General features: G+C 38.2%; 1 protein-coding gene across 1 annotated transcript in view; it reads left to right on the top strand.

The window, feature by feature from the left end:
- Positions 1 to 10,306: 10,306 nt before the first annotated feature.
- Positions 10,307 to 20,000, top strand: part of LOC138032122 (prolyl endopeptidase-like) — a 140,912-nt gene continuing 131,218 nt past the window's right edge. Inside the window, exons 1-5 of the mRNA XM_068879718.1 lie at positions 10,307 to 10,365; positions 11,663 to 11,712; positions 18,068 to 18,163; positions 18,560 to 18,664; positions 19,528 to 19,629. Of these exons, the coding sequence (XP_068735819.1) occupies positions 18,569 to 18,664; positions 19,528 to 19,629 (198 nt within the window). The 5' untranslated portion in view covers positions 10,307 to 10,365; positions 11,663 to 11,712; positions 18,068 to 18,163; positions 18,560 to 18,568. The remainder of the gene's footprint in view (positions 10,366 to 11,662; positions 11,713 to 18,067; positions 18,164 to 18,559; positions 18,665 to 19,527; positions 19,630 to 20,000) is intronic.

The following is a 20,000-nucleotide window of genomic DNA, read 5'->3' on the forward strand; positions in this document are numbered from 1 at the left end:
TTTCGTTCCTGTTTACAATTAAAGTAATTAACATGTTCACATTCTTTTTTCCTTCACAAAGTATGTGGTTCTATTTTTAGTCAGTCCTTTAGGGCATAGTTTTAAAGTTTAAAAGCGGAAACGTTTCAGAAACCTAGTTTTTAGCTGTAATATTGGTTTTCTAGTGATGAAATACATTTTGTAATAAATAATGCCTGAGCTATAAAAGGATGGCAATTCAATTAAATCCAAAAGTAGCATAACAGTTTCATGAAAATGATACCAGAATTTTGCTGTTTTACTGTCCTGTTTAGTAGTATCAGTAGTTCCCAGTCCTCAAAATTTTAATATACGTTCCAGAGGAGTATGGAAGTACTTGCCAATTTTCCATTAGTAACAGATGTTCACCTTTTGGGAGTCATTGCTTTTGGTTACCTGTTTAAAAATTAAAATGTATAATTTCTGTCCCTATTTCTGCTGTTCGTTTTTTTACCTATGAATTTTTTGGGAGGAAGATGGGTCGGGGTAATTTGCACATCTTTGTGACCAACAATAATGCCCTGGGGTTGAGAATTCTGCATCTGTTTTGACCCAGGGATGACTGTCCCGGGGGCCAGGCATTTGAACCAAAAAACGGATCTAGATTTCAAATCCTCCGCCTATGCCCTGCCTCCCCACCACCCCAGCAGCGTCACATTAGATAGGTGCATTCAGCACGGCGAATATCTTTGGATACTACTTTTCGAAAATTATCCACTATAGGTGTTATTGTAGCAAAATAATAAGAATTTCGAAATTTGAGGAGTTGACCACGGATTCTCGATATTCCAAAATTGGCTCTGTAAACGTTTAGGCATATTTTTTTTATCCCCTAAAATCATCTGTTCGGATTTCCTAGCTGAAAGTCTAGTGCTCCGAAAAGTCTAGGGATCAAACTTACCTTTTCCAAAATTTCAGGCACAAAAAAGGCTCCTGAAAATTCTAGGTGACCTCTTTATGGTAAAAAAATCCATTAAGAATGGGCAATAATATCATTTTTCAGATGTTGTGAAAATCCTAGGGAGAGGCAGGGCAAGTAGTAGTAGTAGGTAGAAACTTTATTTAGAGTGTCAAAAGCCATCGAGCCATGGAAAAGAATCCCCGTACTAATTTGGGGACACCAATTAGGAGACAAATTTACCAAGCTAAAACTATATACATAAAGGGTACTGTAAAATATCAACCGTTATCCTATTTTCAGGATTAATAGTAAAGAATAATCAGAACTCAAAATGAACAGAGGCTAACATCTGTAAAGTTCACATTATATTAAGTTGGCGTATCTTGCCTTTGAACGACATTAGGGTTTGTAAACGTCCCTGGTACGCTTGGGTAGTTTTTATCCATAGCCTAGGCCCCATAGTATCTAATAGCGTGGCTTGCTGTATGGTGACTGTCTCATTACCACCTGGGTATAGAGAAATCTGCTTGCCTCAACATTGTTAATAACATTATTACTATTTGTGTTCTTTAAAAGATGTTATTTATATAAGCACAGGGCACCAGTTTATGCTTTACCTTTATACATAAGGATGCACAGATCCTGTAAGCGTCTGTTTAGTAAGTAGGCAGATCTGTCTTCTCTAATAATTGTTGCATACTTTAGAATTATTGTCCTTAGAAAACCGCCCTAAGTCCCTCTTTCTTGTAATCTTTGCAGAAATTGCCACACATTAGGTGACAGTACGTGATAATGGTAATTCACGTTTTTGGAACAATTAAATTGCGGAGTCTCATTAGAACACAAATTCCTCTGGCTGGCTTTTTTTGCAGATAGAGATTATATGGCCAGAAGAAACTTTAAGCTTAGAATCTAACACTACTCCCTAAAGTGTGATTGTTTTCTTTAGTTAAATTTTCGGGCATCCACCCCCAAAACCCCCCCCCCCCCCCGTGTCCCATCAGCAAATATTACTGTCATTTTGAGTGAAGCCCAAGTTCAAACTTGGTACTTTTTGAAGGTTTTCCGCGCAGTTAAGTTAGAGTCATACCAGCGTTGTAGCCAAGTTTGCACTATCCTTTAACTGGAAAGGTCACAGCTCTGCCTGGTCTACTCCTACATGGTAAATTTGAATGGGTCATCTGCAAACGATAAGACAATTTCGCTGTTAGGCATTTAGGATAAGGGGTCATTCTGGAAAACATTGCCTATAACAACGGGCCCAAGCGCGGAACCCCTGAGGACAGCAACGACTCACTTAATTGGCTTGAACTATTAACATGACGGTCGAGGATTCTTTCCTTGATATTTTTTTTTTTTTTCCCCCTTCCCGTTCATTTAAATACTGCTGTTTTTTACAAGTTTGAATAGCGCTTTCCTGAAACCGTGATGCTTTCAATAGCGGTCTCAGAAGTATAAGTGGTGGGTGGGTAAACGGTCAAATGCCCTTTGACACATGTCAGTGTTGAAATAGTATGCTCACAACCTGTTCTTTTGATCCCCCTCCAAGGCGAGTGCCAATCTTCTCCTAAATTGATCAATGTTGTTTCACAGCTGTAAGCTTTGTGATAGGCGGATGAGTTTTGGTAAATGCAACTACCAAAGCCAGAGTTGATTCTGCGTCCCAACCAACTTCTCAAGAAAATTTTACAACAAAATATTAATGTTCCGAACATTCTAGATCTCAAATCGTCATCTGAACAGATATTTTCCGAAACATGTGCATTGTCATGCAACGGTTTTAGGTCCATTGCATAATAATATAATAATAAAGTCTTTATTCATCCATATCAGATAGCCACAACATACGTGTGGCTTTACATACATGACAACACTTCTCATCAATTAATTTAAGATCAGGTACAATTAAATAAAATTAAAAAGACACCTATTAAGAAGTAAAATAAAATCATGTCCTCTGTTTCGCAAAAATCTCTGTTTCTTAGGGGGTATAGTTGGTAAAGGGGTGTGGAAGGAGTATCTGTGATAGTGCCCCATAGCTTACAGTCCTCGATTTCTGATAACTTCAGCTATTACATACAGGTTGTTGGTGTAACCAAATTTAAACGCTCGCTTAAAAAACCTGTCAATGCGATCAAGGTATTTACTGATATGCCGCTCCCCAAATCTCAATTCCATATAAAAACAGGGACATAATTAAGAGATCAAATAATTTAGTCAATTGCTCTTTAGGGTATCCAAAATGTTTGCAAACACGTAAATGTATCACGACTACTAGCTCTGCGTAACAAATGTCAACATGAAGGTCCCAATCCGATGGATCTCCTGAAAATTATGCCAAGCAATTTCACCACTTGTCCGTCCAATACCCTGTACCATAGGTGGCAGTGGTTTGGAAATTCTACCATGCACCACCATCTCCCAGGTCTTTAGTGAGATTTAGTTTCATACAGTTTCTAACCGCCCAGTGTTGAATGCTGTTGACCTCAATGAGAGAGTGATCTTGATGTGCGGACACAGGTACGCTTAGTGTAAGATCATCAGCATATTTTAGTAATAGATTGCGCTCCGGATAAACCGGTCTATCCGGTCGATTGCAGGACAGTCCGAATGACGACAGCAATTACGCATGTGGCCTTGAAGGCAGAAACAAACTGCGAAAAGACCCTTGCATGGTTTTCCTTTGTTTTAAAGTTAAAATGAAAAATAATGTATAAAATTAATATCAAGGCTTTGCCTATCAACGATAAAATCTTAATTACAGCAGGAAAAAATGAAGAGAAGTTTATAAATACTGTAAGTTATTCTTCCAGTGTTTTCTTTGGTTTAGAGTGCACCCTGAAAATTTTCAACTTGCTCAGCAACGAGGTACATTGTATTGATTGCTTCAAAGTGCAGAGTGGAATATTTTTAACCTTTGTACTGCAAACATGCTGCAGTGCCCTTAGAGCTGCAAATTATCTTTTATTTTACAAGGAAGGATTACGTTTTTTGCAAACGTTAGCCGTGTAACACTTATATTTGAACAGACTTAACTGATTAGAGTGTAATGTGAAATGCTAGTTTTCTACCCCATGTGAACCATGGTTCATATGGGGTAGAAAAATAGCACTTCTGTTCTTGTGTTTAGTAATGCCTGGATCAGAAAGTTGATTTCAATATCAAAATGTCAAAATGTAAAGCAAGCAAGATCGTATTCAAATGTAACCAAGGGATGCAATTTGTGCCTATGGGAGAAGTACTCTATAATATGCAACCCAGAAATGGCAACACTGAATAATAGAAACGAACTGATATGCAGTCACAGGCATTGCAGAAAATTCCTACTGAACACTATAATTGCCTGATAACAGACCTGCGTCACATGCACAAGCAAGGTGCATTGTTCCTAATTTTCAAATATTTAAGATTGAGTTCGTTATTTTTGAACAGCCGCCTGATGATTGCTTCGTGAGAAGCAAGAAACTCTGAGTAGCCATCAATGTTTTTGACCAATTAACTCTATAAACTAAAACAATACTATATAGAGAGTTAAGGGAAACCAAACACTGGACAACTTCTGATTACTAGGTGGGTGTGATGACCACTACACTATCAGGACAACCATGCTGGCAGCATGGATGATTAATCACTTAATGTATGGCATTTTCCGTGGTACTCCCTTGGGGCCAGTTTTTCTATGCGATAATGCTAAATCAACATGTGATTCACAGGCAGACGAGGCTAATTAATGTAACGAGTCAGTTAAGTAGGTCCCTTGAGCCAACAGCATATCACCTCCACGAGGACCCCAAATGGATATATATACATATATACTTCAAACTAGGATCAAATCAGCTCTCGTAATATTTGCAGTGGCTATATATGAAACGGTTGTTCATTCTTTTAGTTTTACATAAATTCTGGGCATTTGAGACTTATGTGCATACTGGAGGTTCCTAGCACATGTATTGAGTGGAGGTAAAAGAAAGTTTAGCTGATATAGCACTACAGCAGTGTCTGTGTGACTACTTACTATAATAGGATAGCTGCTGACAAAGCTAAAGGCAGGGTAGTAGGTCTCTTCTTATGGCATGCATTATGGTGGGAAGACGTACTCTCATCGCTCTATGGATATTTTTGTATATTATACCTTCCACTTGTCCTGCAACATCACCAAACTCGTCAGGAAACTATATACTACCACACTCTACAAATTTGAAAGTTTTCAGTCGTCATTCAAGTTGCCTTAAGCACGAAATTGTCAAACAAACTAAGCACGGCTCTTGTGTTGTCAGTCTGCCATTTGACTCTCATGTAACCTTGTCCACCTACTTTGCAGTTTGCTGCAATATACATAGCAACCCAGGACCAACCAGCGCTACATATAATCGACATCAAGCTGGGAAACACCAAAATAACTACACAAGTGATCAAAGTTTAAATTCACCGATAAACAACACTACCCTTCATGAATCGGCATTAAACTCTTCGCTACCTATGGTGCATCTATCTGCAGAACACATGGATTTATTATTTTATTACTGCCTACAAAAATGTTAATTCCTTATATATTAATCAACAACCGGACCTACTGGATTTATTTATCAACGCTTACAGTAATATTCAGAGATGTCACCATGCAGAATCTTCAACTTCGGCGATCATGAATACTGATGTCGTTAAACACAAGAACATTATTCCTGTGAGAATAATTCGACGCACAAAAGTTAATTCTCAACACTATACTAGCCGTCGCGCTAGTTTCTCCAATTTGGTTGACACGAGTGAACGATCATCGCACAACGCCCACTATACAAAATGGAATAATCTTCATTATACATCAAATTCAAGAAATGTAAATAATCTTAAGCAAATTGAAATCTGTCGACAAAAAGAAAAGAAATGAAATTACGATTTGCCGTCAGGAATGCTTAGTCAATCGCAAAGAAAGCGGCCAGAGTGTGTGATATTATACAATCTAATAAAAAGGAAATCCTCGCAATCACTGAAAGTTGGATTGGTAAAACTACCGACGACAGCAGCATTACCGAAATTTTAAATACGCTCAAGACCTATTCATTCGTGCATGTCCCAAGGGAAAGTGGCAAAGGCGGTGGTGTCGGTGTGTTTTACTCAAAACAACTTAGCATCAACTTAGCATCACATTGAATTCGGACAATGTTTTCAAATCATTCGAGCGCATCAAACTAAATGTTGTGTAAGGCAAACTCAACACGCACCTTATAGTTATCTACAGGCCCCCACCATCGAAGAAAAATAAACTAACAATACATGTATCTATGTTCTTTACTGAATTCCACGATTTATTGGAACTGTCGCAGCACGAACAGCCACTACTCATTGCCGGTGACTTCAATTTTCATCTTGATAACACCACAAACTGTAATACCATTAAAATGGACATACTTGACTCTGCTAATTTATCTCAACATGTATTGGGTTCTACTCACCGGAAAGGCCATACATAAGATCTAATTATAACACAACACAACAGCAACTTGGTCGCCGATGTACGCATACTCAATGACGTCTTTTCTGACCATCAAGTAGTGACATGTAAACTGAACTGTCCACGACCACCACTCTCTAAAATACCCCTCACAATCAGATCTACCAAGCAACTTAACAGCGATGTACTTATAGCCACCCTAAAAGAGTTGTTAGCTAATCAAGATCTCTCTGTTAAAACGGACATCGACGACAAGCTTGCTCCTGTTCAAACTAGAGTGGTAAACCTTCGTCCATGGGCCCCTTGGTACAACGAAGACCTACGTGAAGCCAAGAGAGAGAAATGTAGAGCTGAGCAGAAATTCAGAAAGACGAAACTTACAGTTAACTAACAGATGTACATCGAGGCATGTGAACGCTACAACAGATTGCTAGAGAACTGCAAAACATCATATTACAAAAATAAGATCGATTGTTAACAGCCTGTTCAAGACCAGCAAAAACATACTACCAACACATAACTCCCGAGAAATTCTCGCCAATGAATTTAATATGAACTTCATCAACAAGATCCGAGGTATACGCAAATCGAAAAGCTACATCCAGCTTGTCAAACGAAAGATACCATGTCTGCAATCTTGCCGTTAACTCAACTCAGTGAGTTCAACTTACCTGACAGCAATGCAACTGAGAAAGTCATCAGGTCCATGCCATCGAAAACATGTTCTCTGGAACATATACCGACTCATGTGGTTAAGAACCATCTTAATTTACTACTACCTGCTATACAATCTATAATAATGTCATCTCTGTCTAGCGGTACACTCCCGACTCAGCCGAAGATCTCACAGGTCAAACCAAAGCTTAAAAAGAATGATCTGGACAAAAAATTAAAATCAAACTATCGACCTATAGCTAATATAGCCTTCGTAAGCAAAGTGATTGAAAAAATCGTTGCAAGCCAAGTACATGCTTACCTACGAGATGCTAAGCTGTTCCCTACACTACAATCAGCTTACTGTCAGTACCACTCCACTGAAACGGCTATGATTAAAGTCACTAATGATATCTTAAGAGCTATTGATGACTACTCTGATGTGATACTTGTTTTACTCGACCTCTTGGCGGCGTTTGACACTCTTGATCATCAAATTCTGCTGTCTCGTCTGAAGTCCTATTTTGGTTTTACTGGAAGTGTACTACAATGGTTTCAATCGTATCTTACTAATGGCTCCCAAAAAGTTGTCATCGGTGAAGTAGAAGATATCATCAAATGGAATACAGACAACTTTCTTCTATGTAACCCAACGAAGACTGAAGTAATGCATCTTACTTCACGCTTCATCAAAAATCATAGTCCTCCTCTCCAGTTCCTGATATCTGGTGATATTACCATAAAACCATCTGAACAAGTACGAGAGCTTGGAGTGATTCTAGAAAAACATATGAACATGACACTCCATATCAATGACACTTCTAAGAAAATTTTGCTATCTATAAAATCCATTGGTCGTAGAAGAAAGTATGTCCCTCAAGAAAGTCTAAACTGGTCCATGCACTAGTGTTATCTTGCTTAGACTACGCCAACAGTCTGCTACACGTATATGAAGCTACCCGTTCTGACCTGGACAAATTACAGAGAACAATGAACTCTGCTGCACGACTGATTACAGGAATTAAGAAATATGAACATATATCTGATGCACTACGTAATCTACACTGGTTACCCATCGAGTGTAGAATTAAATTTAAGATTTTGTTAACGGTATACAAGTCCTTGAATGGTCTAGCACTGGATTACTTATCTGCACTTATAGATGTTCGTCGACCTACCCGCTCTCTTGGAATTCTAGATCCCACCGGTATGGAAAGCTAGAAAAGGTGTAAATTTTTTTTAAACTATAGTCTTACTAATTTTTCAGTCTGAGTTGGTTTTCATTCTAAAGTAAATGGTCACTTTGCATATTCATTGGTATGGGAAGGCGTACATCCTTGGCATTTAATATGGCGTTTCGAAAAAAAGGCCTAATTCTCTGATCTGCTGTGAATGGAAAATGGCCAGCGATAAACTGGATTTTGGGGGGGTTTGCGTGCTTTCTGTGAGTTAGGTTGAAAACACACTTATTGGTAGATGAAACGGTGCAATTTCTGCAGGTAGAGGTAATGTTGTTTGTATACCTAGAGCTTTCAAGTGTAAGGCACTGGTAATAGTTTGTACGGTAGGTTACCCACATAGCAGAGTCCCAGTCGATAGCGTGTTTTGTTTTTGGATGGTGTTTCGGCAACATTGTTTTTGAAATCGCCATTCTTAGTGGCTCGTTTGTATTCTGTAAGTCGTGTGTTAAGGTTCCTGCTGGTTTCACCAATGTAAGTGGCCTGGCAATCCCAGCATGTGATCTTGCATACTGCTCCTTGTCTTGGGGTCATCTTTGCGACGCATATGTTGTAAGATTGTAGTATGTGTGCGGTAGTTTCAGAAGTGTCTCTTATGCACAGTATTGTTGCTGTGGAAACAGTTGAGGTGGTAAGACTGTTGTCATTTTGTCTGGTGTATGTGTTGAAGAGAAAATATTAATTGCGTCCTTCCTTGCACAGTTTTTGTAGTTTCCCCTGAAATGCATTGAAGTCACACAGTTATTATTTGGGCCTCCCCTAAGAGCCATTCTTCAGAGGATTTGTCCCTTTCAGAGAACGGTAAACCAATGCACTGGAAATGTTACACCTTTGAGATGTAAAAATCGCACCAACACCTTAGTTTCGGGACTGATTTTTAAGCTACAAACCATCCTGTTTTCAGCAATCAAAAATGCAAAATTTCCTTTACATCACAAACCATAAGCTTCTAATTCCACAATTGAAACACATTCTTTTCTGCACTCTACACCTTATTAGAATACAAATACCTACAGTGGTGAAAAAACAAATGTTGTGGTGCAAATTGGCTGATACGTTTGTCTCTACTGTATGTTGTATATTCGCAGAAGAATTAAGTAGGGTGTGCGGAAAACGAAGACCTGGAAAACGAAGACCCCTAGAAAAAATAACATACCAAACAGCAAATAACAAAAGACATCATTCATTTTCTTTAAAACAATCGATGAGCTTTCTCTCGTGAATTACGGTAGGGTCATAGATGAAAACGAAGACCCCACAAAAATATAAAATGAGCAATGGAGAGTAGCCAAACACAACATCCCCAGTGTTTTCTGTGGCAGACAAGTCATTTCAGGAAAATTACTGCAGGTAGATAGGTAAAGTCTGCTACGAGCCTAGAAGGCCCATCAGGCCGGCGCTTAACTCTGGTTTCTGTAGCATGAAGCGACTTGGAGTATTTCTACTCTCCCCTGGATGGGATGCCAGTCCATTGCAGGGTTACCCCCAGCATTAAACTAGCCGGTACCCATTTATACACCTGGGTGGACAGAGGCACCGTGAGAGTAAAGTGTCTTGCCCAAGAACACAACACAATTTCCCCGGCCAGACCCGAATCAAACTAACTAACCATGAGGCCACCACGCCTCCCACAAAATTACTGCAAGGTCTTCTTTGTAGTGGAAAATGAAGGCTCTGCAGGAATTTGCCTGAAATGACTCGTCGGCCACAGAAAACATTAGGGATGTTGTGTTTCGCTACTCTCCATTCATCATTGTATATTTTTGTGGAGGTCTTTGTCTTTGGTCTTTGTTTTCCACATACCAACCTGGGTGTGTGGAAAACGAAGACCCTACCGTAATTCACAAGAGATAGCTTATTTATCATTTTAAATAACATGAATGATGTGTTTTGTTATTTGCTGTTTGGTATGTTATTTTTTCTGGGGTTTCAGTTTTCCAGGTCTTTGGTGTTCATTTTCCAGGTCTTCGTTTTCTGCCCACCCAGAGGAAGTATGGCAAAATTATAGGAATCAGGCAACGGTTTGTAGAATGAATGAAGACACTCCACCTTCTTGGGGCATTATGAAGTTACCCGGTCACAAGCTACAAATTACACTTCATGTAAGAGCCTGTGAAAAGTCCTACTGCATTATCAATTTTGCTAGCAATGCAGAAATAAACAAAACAAAAAACTAGTCGACAGTGAAAGGGGGAGAGGGAGGGGGAGGTGGAAAAGGTTGGAATTCTGGATCAGTCAGGTATTGGAAGCTACAAAAGGTGTTTTTTAATGAGACTGTTTCACCAGTTTTTCAAACTGTTGTACTTTTTATTCTTGCCTCATTGACTTTTTCCCATATCTTCAGTACTTGCGGCGTGGGCCTTATCCTCTGTAATTACTACAGTCCTGGAAGTCCACTTTCTCTTTGTAGATGGGTATGGCAGTACTATCCTCCCACTCTTCATGTATCTCCTCCTGTGCAAAGACTTTCTGCACTAGGTCCCACGGCATATCTATTTGTACATCTCACAAACACTGCCATACTTCCACCAAAATGTTATCTTGTCCCACTTTGTTTTCATCTGTCATCTTCTTCAGTGCCTTCTCCAATTCAATCCTTTCAATATTATTAACAACACAATCATTAGGAACACCATCTTCATAGATTACCCTGTGGTTTAATTCCCCACAATGTTTTTCATTCTTTAAAATGTCCTCTCGTATTGGTTGGTTGCCTTCTTTGTCATTAATCTGTCAGATGTGTGACAAGTGGTTTGTAGCCTGTTTCTTTTTCAGTTTTGTTGGTCTTTGCTATTCAATACAATTCTTCGTTCCTGAAGCAATTCTGCCCAAGTAGAGGTTTTCACTGCCTATCCCTTTTCGCTCTTTTCTTTGCCTGATGGTAGCGGGCAATCCATGTCTTTATTTGAACCAGATTCATCCCTCCTCTTTGTAGCCGACTAAATCTTGTCTCTTAAAACCTCCTGGATACTCTCGCTCCACCACTCTCCTTATCTTTTTCAATGGCTTCCCCATGCAATTGATCTTTAAGAAAATTATGGAGAAGAGCTTTGGGTCAATTATGAGCCATGGCATTGTCATAATCAAAATATAAATATAAACAATGAAAAAGATTATTATTGCAAAATCCACCTCTTCCTTTAGCAGGTTTTCAGGGCCATTGAAACTATAGATGCAAATAAAGACAAGTTTCTTAGGATCCCTACTGGCGGGAAGCAAACCAGTTGGCATCTTCTGTTTAGAACAACTATTGGTCAGAGCAGAACTTGCACTCAGGAACTCCAGATTGCACTAATAGCTGTGCTCTGACTACTCAGCTACATGCACTTCCCCTTAAAATTTAACTGCTTTAAAGTAGTCGTAATTATCGTTTTAATTATTGTTGCATTGATGTTTTAGATGGGCTTTCTTATGAAAAGGTGGTGGATAATTTTGATGCTGAATATGAGGTAATTCCACTGACTAATGTTGTTGTTGTTGTTTTCTCCACTGAATGGTAACTGTTGTCTATAAAGTTTCTTGTGTAATGAATGTTCTATCTGTGTTATGTGTCGATTAATAGATAGTTTCTTAATTCTTTCCTGCTGAGATACATTGAATAGAGCTTTACTGTGGTAGTACATGTACTTGTTGAAAGAATATTTGGAAATCTTGAAGTACTCTGAATTAAAATAAGTGCATAGTAGCAATAGAAATGTATATTGATTACTTCAACTCTAAAAGTGTTTAAACAGCTGAGTGCCACAATTGAAATTTCAACATAGTACAATAAATATTAGGTTGTATAGTACCGGCTGAAACTCCGCTCCCCTCGGGACGAGGCAACACCCCATTAATGCCACAGGGAGTGAACGAACATCACCTCAGTCGAGCAGTTTTTTCCACGCAGGAAAACGGAGGTACATGTATGGTTTTGCCGTGGTTAGTTTGCCCTGGAATTAACAACTGAGGGAAAGAGCAGTATTTTTGAACAAACTAAAAATACCAACATGCAAGGATATTCAAATGCTGTTAATTTTTACCCCAATTCCAAAGCGTTTTTTTTCCCAGAAAATGGATGAAAGAATTAAACAATGGTGTAAGTTGTGCCTTGCCTACAGTGTAGTGAAATAACTCCATTTTTATTCAAATATGGGCAAGCTTTTAAACACTTCTTAGTATTTTTTGAGACTGGGTCATTAGTTGGAGTACAGTTGTCATATACTGAACCATCATTCGGGAACATTCACAACGATTGTGGGTTATTGATAAGTTACATTGATCAGTTTCGATTTGCTTGCATTTTCATGCCATTTTTTTAAATCAAGAATACAGGTACATGTAGTTTGCTAATTTTATGACCTTTCTAAGAAAATAAAAGAGATATTTTCGGAAATCTTTTCCAGCACAAAAGGTTGTCCTGTTCGATAGAATTTCAGCCTAAATTTTTCGAAATTCCCGTGGAATGGAAATTAGCATTCATTGTGTTCTTATTTCCCTTGTGTGTCATTTGATTGCACAAATTGACTTCCAATACACATTTTGTATGATACATTTATCGGATTCTAACACCTTCCACTTTCTTGTGTCAAAATTAAGACCTTGATGCAACAATTAATGGTAATTGTGGAGAAGAGCTCCCCAAAAAACCTGTTGGCACAAAAAACCTGTCGGCACAAATTAAGCTGTTGGTAACCTGTTGGTTAGCTGTCGGTAGACTGTCGGCCGACAGGTTTTTTGGGGAGCTCTTCTTCACAATTACCCAATTAACAATGCTTCCACATACATTGTAGAAACACAACTACAGTAGTTGATTGCTGACAAACAGGGTATTAGTGTTATTGAGAACAAAAATAGTTTGATCAAACCACGCTATTCCATTGGCAAAAGTCACATTGTGTTTATCATTTCATGAACCAAAATATATACCAGTAAAATGCAACTACTATGCATATATAAGACCATTCACGTGCGCGTATTGACATAGTTGTTGTTTTATCAGTTATGAAAGATCGTTGTTGGCTGAGAGATTTTACAATTGCAAAGTTTGCATGTATGTCACTCTGTAGAGACAAATGAAATTTAGCAAAAATGCCTCTCTACATAGATTACAGAAGCGAAAGACTTTTCAGTTAGTTAACTGCGAAATGTTCGTCTACATATATATATGAATCAGTGACTTCGCAATTAATTAAATGCGAAATGTACATCTTCATATATGAGGCAATCAATGACTTCGCGATTAATTAACTGCGAAATGTTCTTCTACATATATAAGGAAATCAGGGACTTCATGATTAATTCACTGCAAAATGTTCGTCTCAATATACAAGGGTATCAGTGACTTCGCGATTAATTAACTGCGAAATGTTCGTCTGAATATATGAAGGAATCAATGACTTCGCGATTAATTAACTGCGAAATGTTCGTCTACATATATAAGGAAATCAGTGACTTCGCGATTAATTAACTGCAAAATATTCGTCTGAATATACAAGGGCATCAGTGACTTCGCAATTAATTAACTGCAAAATATTCGTCTGAATATACAAGGGCATCAGTGACTTCGCGATTAATTAACTGCGAAATGTTCGTCTGAATATACGAGGGCAACAGTGACTTCGCGATTAATTAACTGCGAAATGTAAATCTTCACATACAAGGAAATCAATGATTTCGCGATTAATTAACTGCGAAATGTTCGTCTACATATATAAGGAAATCAGTGACTTCACGATTAATTAACTGCAAAATTAAATATTCGTCTGAATATGTGAGGGCATCAGTGATTTCGCGATTAATTAAATGCGAAATTTTCGTCTAAATATATGAGGGCAACAGTGACTTCGCGATTAATTAACTGCGAAATGCACATCTTCACATATAAGAAAATCAATGATTTAGCGATTTATTAACCGCGAAATGTTCGTCTACATATATAAGGTCTATTAGGAAATCAGGTACTTCGCAATTAATTAACTGCAAAATATTCGTCTCAATATATAAGGGCATCAGTGACTTCGCCATTAATTAAATGCAAAATATTCGTCTGAATATATGAGGGCATCAGTGACTTCGCGATTAATTCTGAATGCGAAATGTTCATGTTTTTCCTATTTCTCACTGTAGGATGTTTGAGAATTTCTGCTCACCTCGGCTGCAACCTCCATGAGTTGTAATTAAGCTATTCTTACAAAGTTTTCGTTTGAAGTTCACTATTCGTTTGAGTTGTCGCGTTGGTATGCTTATACAATATGTCTAGAATTCTCGGTATTTCCACGATTGGTAAATCCAAAAAGGCTGCAGATTTAGTATCTAATTTACGTGGACGATCAAGCTTCTACTCAGTTAATGTTAATCTTAGTGTGTGCAAGGGTGAAGTACTTTAGAGAGAGAACTTAGGGATACCATTAGCGATAAGGGAACAAACAATGTTAAAGCTTGTTTGAAAAAGTAAATACGACATGTAGCAGTTGCAATAACAGTGCCGGCAGAGCCTTGGTATCTCTACGCTAAGGTGAGTCAGCCTATCGTTTGAGCAAAATTTGACAAATTGATGAACTAAAAAAGGAGGTTACAATAGGGGGTGACAACTCTAACAAGGCCTGTTTCGGGAAAAAAACAAAAGAATCGAGAAGACTTGGGTTTTTTGATGGGAAATATGACATAGTTCTGGGATACTGCAGAAAAAAAGAGCAAAGTTTTGACATTTTACAAGAATGTCACCAAAACACTCGGAAGGATCTTCAAAATTGCCGGGAGGACTCGAAGTTCCACATGGTGTTGCTCAAACGACGTTTGTTAGAGTTGTCACTCCCATGATTTAACTCTTTTGGTACAGTGCCCCATTATCCTTCATATATTCAGACGAATATTTCGCAGTTAATTAATCGCGAAGTCACTGATTCCCTAATATATTCAGACGAACATTTCACAGTTAATTAATCGCGAAGTCACTGATTCCTTCATATATATTCAGACGAACATTTCGCAGTTAATTAATCGCGAAGTCACTGATTCCTTCATATATATTCAGACGAACATTTCGCAGTTAATTAATCGTGAAATCACTGATTCCCTAATATATTCAGACGAACATTTCGCAGTTAATTAATCGCGAAATCACCGATTCCTTCATATATTCAGACGAACATTTAGCAGTTAATTGTATTGCGAAATCACCGATTCCTTCATATATTCAGACGAACATTTCGCAGTTAATTATATTGCGAAATCACTGATTCTGTCATATATTCAGACGAACATTTCGCAGTTAATTAATCGCGAAGTCACTGATTCCTTCATATGTTAAGACGAGTATTTCGCAGTTAATTAATCGTGAAATCACCAATTCCTTCATATTTTCAGACGAACATTTCGCAGTTAATTAATCGCGAGGTCACTGATTCTCTTATATGCATATATGTACAAAGCGAATAATTATTCGAGGTTATTTAACGACGAAATTTGGATCTGTTATATTACAAATCAAAATATTTTCAAAAATATACAGAGATGTTTCATTGCAAATTTTCATAATTTCTCTATAGATATAATTAATTACAAAATTTTTACTCATATTAATTCCCTTGTTGGCTGCAATGTGCATTGCAATTGCAGTAAAAATTGGTGGTTAACTTCCACTGAATATCCATTGGTCATATTGCGTTTTTCTTGCTGTAGCGTGACATGTGTCAACAGGGGTGAAAGTCGACAAGTGTCTAGTATCCCCCAAACCCCTTTATTTATAATAAGGATCAGCAAAAAGTTGATAGTCTTGTGTTTTCTAGGGCACTCAAATTTTTGAACTGCTCAAAGATACCAGCTGCTGTCTCTAGTCCAGTAAAACTCTTTGCAGCTTTGGTTCCCTGGCAAATTTTACTACGAAAATCACCAATCTGTGGAATGGACCCGCATTATTGAGTCCACAGGTGGCCCAAGCTCTGTGTTGTGTTTTGAATTTAGAGAACTTGCGTGGTGAGTTTTAGTTGATACAAATTAAATGGCTTAATAAAAAAATAAGCACCTAATGTTGCACTTGATTGTCTGTTGTCTCTGTGATCGTTTTTTGGTAATTTGGTGCCATTGTGTCCTCTATTTTGCGAGATATCCTTAACCGAAGACCTATTTCTAAGAGAGAGAGAAGGTAGGAAACACTCACCAGTCGATCGGCCCAGCGAACCAAGAAATCGAGCCAAAGAATGTAGCCAAAATCCTTCAATCCACCTCAAATTCGGCCAGCGACATTTGCGAAGATTCTATCAAGCATCTATTCAGGGAAATAGTCTCTCTATCCAATCTGTGAAGAACAATTTGCCGCAAAATTTCAACTTCGCTATCTGTCAACATTCTTGTAACGATCACCCGTGCACCGAAACGGTCAGTTGGTGACAAGTGACTGTTCCCTTAGTACAAATCTTTCCCTCCACCCCTCCCCGGACTTGACAAAATTCCTTGGATGGAACCTGACGCTCCTCAAGTCCAGTAAGCGGTGGAGCGAAAGATTTGTACTGTAAAGGGAGGGCTGACTTGTCACCACCTGAAAAGAGTGCACAACTGATTGTCACAAGAATGTTGACAGATGGCGAAGTTGAAATTTTGTGGCGAATTTTCCTTCGCAGAGTGGATAGCGACACTATTTCCTTGAATGTTTGATCGAATCTTCCAACATATCGTTGGCCGGATTTGAGGCAGATTGAAGGATTTTGGCAACATTTTTTGACTCAATTTCTCAGTTTGCTTGGCCAATCGACTGGTGAGCTTTTCCTAGCGTCTCTCACTTTTAGAGATAGGTCTTTGGTTGAGGACGGCTCTTGAAATAGAGGACAGAATGGCAACAAATTACCAAAGAACGATCACAGAGACAACAGACAAGTAAGTGCAACATTAGTGCATATTTTTTTTATTAAGCACCATTTCATTTGTATAGACTAAGACTCGGGACGTAAGTTCACTAAACTCAAAACACAAATTGCCAAACCACGATCACAAAGAGACAACAGACAAGTAGTGCATCATTAGTGCTCATTTCTTTTACTATTAGCCTTCTGATTTGTATCAACTAAAACTCACCATACAAGTTCTCTAAATTCAAAACACAACACAGAGTTTGGGCCACCTTTGCTTAGTCACTGCCCCGCCCCACTTTCGCTTGTAAACACTGTAGTTCAAATTCTTGATAAATGTTGTGTTCGACGGTGCTTTTTAGGGCAGGGAACCTTTCTTGCACTTGAAGTAACAAAAACCAACCTCTTTGCTGCACAAGAGCAATTTTATCCATTTCCCCCCGGGACTCATGAATTTGAAAAGGTATCTTTCCATTGTTGTGGTTTTTCCTTGATGGCAAAGGTGGCTACTCTTCACACCGTGGGAAAGGAACTTCTTCAAAATGTTTAACTGAAGTGGGCAGGGCAGTCACTCAGTAATTTTACCGTTTGAAAGAGAAAGTTGTGCATCAACTAAAATGCAAGTGCTGTGAGAGACTCAGTCAATTCTCCTGCCATATTTTTAGTACCAAGGTTTACTGACGTAAGCCTTGCAACTGTTACAACAACTTTAGAGCCTGACCAAAAAAGTCAAAAAAGGCAAAAAAGCGTCCTGTCATGGGGTCCTGTCATGGCGTCCTGTCAGGGTCAATAGTTTTAAGCGGTACTGTATGTGTAGTTTGGATGAAGAAAGAAAGATTTCGTTATTAAATTCAAAAGTGAAATTGTGTTTTTGAGCTGTTGTGATGTGAATTTGTACAGTCATGCAAGGTGCTTGCAATATGCAGGCCTTCTATGTGCAGGCTATAATATAAACTTAAATGTTCTTTTTTTTTTCTAGTATATAACCAATGAAGGCACGATTTTTACTTTCAAAACCAACTTGTGTGCTCCATTGTACAAGTTGATCAATATTGACTTCTTGAAACCTGCAAAGGTAAGATGTGAAAGTGCAAGTTATTTATATCACACAATGCAATCATCATGAGTATCAAAAAGAAGCAGAGTTTTTCTTTTGTGGGATAATTATGTGACCAAGTGGTTGTTACTTTGTGGTGTAAAGTTTATATTGTGTGTAACAAGAAAGAAATTGTGACATACTTAATTGAGAGTGATTACATCTCTTCAGGCTTCAGAATTAGCCCTCCGTGAACAAGATATTGACAATAAACTTGAATTTCAAAGTTGAGAACAAAGTACCAGCGGTACACATGTATATGTGTCCCTTTGTGTTACAGTAACACGAAATGTACATATGAAGAGTCCTGCACTTTTCATGTTAAAGAAATCACTAAATTAATTCTACATTTCTCTGTTCCACAAAATAATAAAGGAACACTGGATGACCTTAGTTGAGGAAGACAAGAGAGATGTGTTAGAATGGGCTGCCTGCGTGAAGCAGACTTTGCTGGTTCTCTGTTATCTTCATGATGTCAAGGTATGAATCATTTACAGTGTGCCACATACCTAGTTGGGAACAGCCAAAGCTAATGAGTTAAGAATATAGCTTTTCATGGTATCCATGTTTGCTACACATTTTGAAACATTTCCTCGCCTTGCCATCGTACTACATGTAATAGCCTATAATTCTTTGTTTTGGGGGGAGGAGGTGTGCACATAGGACACTATTTTCTCGCTTTATATTATGAATGTCCAGACGGCTAGATTGAGATCTTGCCTTTTTAAACACCTTTGAAAACTATTTTTTCTTAATATAAGGTGGTGTTGTCGTAAGTCTCACAGCCATTTTTAATGTAGTAATGCAACGCTCTCCTTATAAACAGCTGTTCACATTAAAAAAAAAAAGATTCCTTTGCCACTGTAGACATTGCATTCCTATCTGCCAATCGGAGCAGAAAGTATGGAAGGAAAAGGTGTTTTTCCTGTATTCTCAAGTGGTTTAATTGTCGCAATGAAATCAAAGTTTCTTCAATAAAGTAAAATTTGAAAGGTACTTTATTTGTTCCACTAAAGCTCAGATGAAATTTATATGTTTACAAGACGTTCTTTCGATTTGCCCTTGATTATTAGTTCCTTTCTGGATATAAAATTAATGTGAGCTGCTATTCAGTGACTAGGAAAGTGGTGACTTTGTTAAACATGTTGTAGATGACTTATCAAGTTTATGGTACTGCCTTTACTGTGTTATATCAATTTTTGATATGAGGGCTATACAAGTTCCATTATTATTATTTGATATCAGGAATGGCATCATTTACATTAGTTAGACTCCCTATTGTATTTGCTCAAGGTCCCTTGAGATGTGATTAGCAATAAACAGAGTTTTTTATCTTTTGGCAGAACTTTCTTTATCTTCACAATCTGTCAGGGGAAAGACTGATGTGTTTTCCACTTGATATTGGTAGCATTGTTGGTTATTCAGGCCGGAAAAAGGATTTAGAGGTATGTACCAAATGTGATATTTCTAAGAAAATTAATGGCAAAGGTCATTGATTGAGTGAAGGACAGAAACAGCCAGTGGGCAGATAACGTTTCTCTGTTACAATACTGAGCTCAGGTATTGCGCATTGCACCAAGCACTTAGCTGAAAGAGGGCGAGGTGAAGTACAAGTCCAATTCCTTCTGAGGGAGGAATTTAAGGTGATAAAATCCTTAATGTAAATCTGTGTGAGACATGTAGATTGCAGATTGCAGATTGCAGATTCAGACCGCAGACCAAGACTTGCCTGATTAGCCAGTCATACTGTAATTAGAAAGGTACAACTATCCCAATTAGCAGAAAAGGGGTCCAGTTTGATTAGTGAGGATGCAAT

The sequence above is a fragment of the Montipora capricornis genome, chromosome 14, assembly GCF_036669925.1.
Source record: "Montipora capricornis isolate CH-2021 chromosome 14, ASM3666992v2, whole genome shotgun sequence".
In the NCBI taxonomy this organism is placed as follows: domain Eukaryota; kingdom Metazoa; phylum Cnidaria; class Anthozoa; order Scleractinia; family Acroporidae; genus Montipora; species Montipora capricornis.